Source organism: Mastigoproctus giganteus, chromosome 10 (genome assembly GCF_048544385.1).
Source record: "Mastigoproctus giganteus isolate SK-2022 chromosome 10, ASM4854438v1, whole genome shotgun sequence".
In the NCBI taxonomy this organism is placed as follows: Eukaryota; Metazoa; Arthropoda; class Arachnida; order Uropygi; family Thelyphonidae; genus Mastigoproctus; species Mastigoproctus giganteus.
Window position 1 is genome coordinate 12,405,864 of NC_143584.1, and position 2,561 is coordinate 12,408,424.

General features: G+C 38.3%; 1 protein-coding gene across 1 annotated transcript; it reads left to right on the forward strand.

Annotated features, from left to right (window-relative positions):
• The first annotated feature begins 697 nt into the window (after positions 1-697).
• Positions 698-1,087, forward strand: LOC150078717 (histone H2A). The gene has a single exon (XM_090383728.1). The coding sequence runs from the start codon at positions 713-715 to the stop codon at positions 1,085-1,087; it is 375 nt and encodes a 124-aa protein (XP_090239854.1). The 5' UTR covers positions 698-712.
• Positions 1,088-2,561: the final 1,474 nt, after the last annotated feature.

A 2,561-nucleotide genomic window follows, 5' to 3' on the forward strand; every position in this document is an offset into this window, starting at 1 on the left:
TGAAGAATGAGGTTATCAGTTTACTTGATGAAGCCCAAACATCAGCTTCTTTGTGTTTTGTTTTGTTGTCTGTAAATGCTGTGTAATTGCTGCTTTGCCACTATTTCCGATACTAAAATTAACTGAACATTTCTCACAGCTTTTTTTCTCAATTAATAATTATGTTTGGTAAATTTTTCTCCATGAGACGCTATTTTTTATTTTTTAGTAATACTGTTGAGCAACAGCTCCTATTGTACAAAACAAAAAAGTGAAAGTCGTAATAAATAAAGATAAACCAGCAGGAACGTGAATCTCTCTGGAATTTTGTTACAGGAATGGAATTTCAAACCTTGTATTCAATATTGGTATGTGAACCATCATATTTCAGAATACTGAGCTTTTACAATTTTGGATCCTGAAATTAGATTATTCGCTAGTTACAGCGAAATTCTATTTCATGAAAAAAACCGCCATCAAAAGTATTTTATTTTTCAAATATTTTCTTAGCTTTCTAACTATACAAATTATTTGGGGGAGGGAACTAACGCGGACGTCAAAGAGAACTAGGAGTTCATTTCCTCCAATCAGAATCTGTACACCGAATGGCGATGCCTATTGGCTATCCTGTCCCACCAGCACACGCATGGCTTAGTTATATATATAGGACACAGTAACCACTCTTTCTATCTTCGTTATTTGCCTTGTATTTGTGTTTTTATTTCTAGTAGCAATGTCTGGTCGTGGTAAAGGAGGTAAGGTTAAGGGGAAGAGCAAGACTCGTTCTAGCCGTGCTGGACTTCAGTTTCCCGTCGGCCGTATCCATCGTCTTTTACGTAAAGGGAACTATGCTGAGCGTGTAGGTGCTGGTGCCCCAGTATATCTGGCTGCTGTCCTCGAATATTTGGCTGCTGAAGTTCTCGAATTGGCAGGTAATGCAGCACGTGACAATAAGAAAAGTAGGATTATTCCTCGTCACCTCCAACTGGCAATCCGTAATGATGAAGAATTGAACAGACTGCTTTCCGGAGTGACCATCGCACAGGGTGGTGTTCTTCCTAACATTCAAGCTGTTCTGTTGCCCAAGAAGACTGAAAAGAAGTCTTAAAATATTTAAATATTTAGAACAAACAACGGCCCTTTTAAGGGCCACCAAATGTTGATGAAGGGAGCCTGATCGTACAAATTTCCTTTTGTTTTATTTTATTTCTAGCATTTAATATGAAAGCCTTCAGGTGATTGTCGTTATTGTCTCCAGCCAAGTTTGATTCTGCTTGTTTGAAGTTCTGATAATAGTATTTGGGAATGCTGCTCAGTGGTACGTATCATGGGTGTAATTTATTACACAAGTACTTAATTAAGCAGTATGCGAACATTCAAGTATTACAAAGTAATCGGCAATAATTAACTCATTAATGGTTAATTTGGTTTGGTGCAACGAGAACGTATCAGGCGCTTTTCGTAAATAGAAAAATTTACCACAACCTCATCCTGAAGTACATAGCGTTCATGAGTTGGATCAGATGTTCTTGGCGCTTTAGAGATAATACCGGTTCACATCTTATCTTTGTCTAATTACTTGACTTTTTTGCGGTTTGGAAGTATAGATTCGCACAAATCGTTTATTTGCAGTGGGTATTCGCAATGTAAGTTGCTTTCTCGCTAGCGACCAAGAAAGAGTAGCCTTGCTAATCATTATAAATGCAGTGCTTTTCCACATTATCCGAAATAGTAAGTTTTGTAAGCCATTCGAAAGTTATCAAACTGTAATCTTGGGAGTACTTTTAATTAATGCATTACCGATTTTTGGCTTAATTTTTAGATGTACAGCACTTGTCTTTCTTTCACCTGAAATAGAGAACTATAGCCGATTTGGTAATCCTGCACTTCAAGTGTCGTGAGTCACGGTCAGCCCGAAAGTCACTGCCAGATCCAACCTATCGTGAATCACGGGCAGTTCCAGTTCCGCATGCGCGACATTTTTTAACTGATTTTAATTCAGCGAGCGCCATTTAACTAATCCTGCGATCTTGGTCATATGTAAGACAATTGAATTGTCTTCATCACATGTCTTGTATGTGATGAAGTGCTTGATACAGTAGGTTTTGGAACGTTGTGCTCTTATTAGTTTACCGTGGAGTATTTTTGTTTTTAATTCAACTTGCGGGAAGAATTTCTCTTATCTGTATTCTGGGAGAATACAGTTAAGAGAAAATTACTGCGAGTACATTGCCAGTATATAGACCGGCAGTTATAGTGAGCGTCATGCATGCTCAGTCAAGTCGGAGCTGATAAGTAACTTGCGATCTGGCCGTGATGCGTTCATACAATGTAGAAAATTACTAATTCTTAATGAAAACAGATTAAAAGTATATGAAAATTTTTATTTTTAATTCAGCGAGCGCCGCGCATGCTCCGTCAAGTTCGGTGACAAGTCGGAACTGTTCCATCGGAATACGATTGACGACTGGTTGGAGCTGACTGACTTGCGAGGTAACAGTCATGCTATACTGCAGGATTGCTGTGGAAGCAGTAACCAAAATTTAATCAGTTTAATACAAGTAGCTTTCGGGGTAACGAAC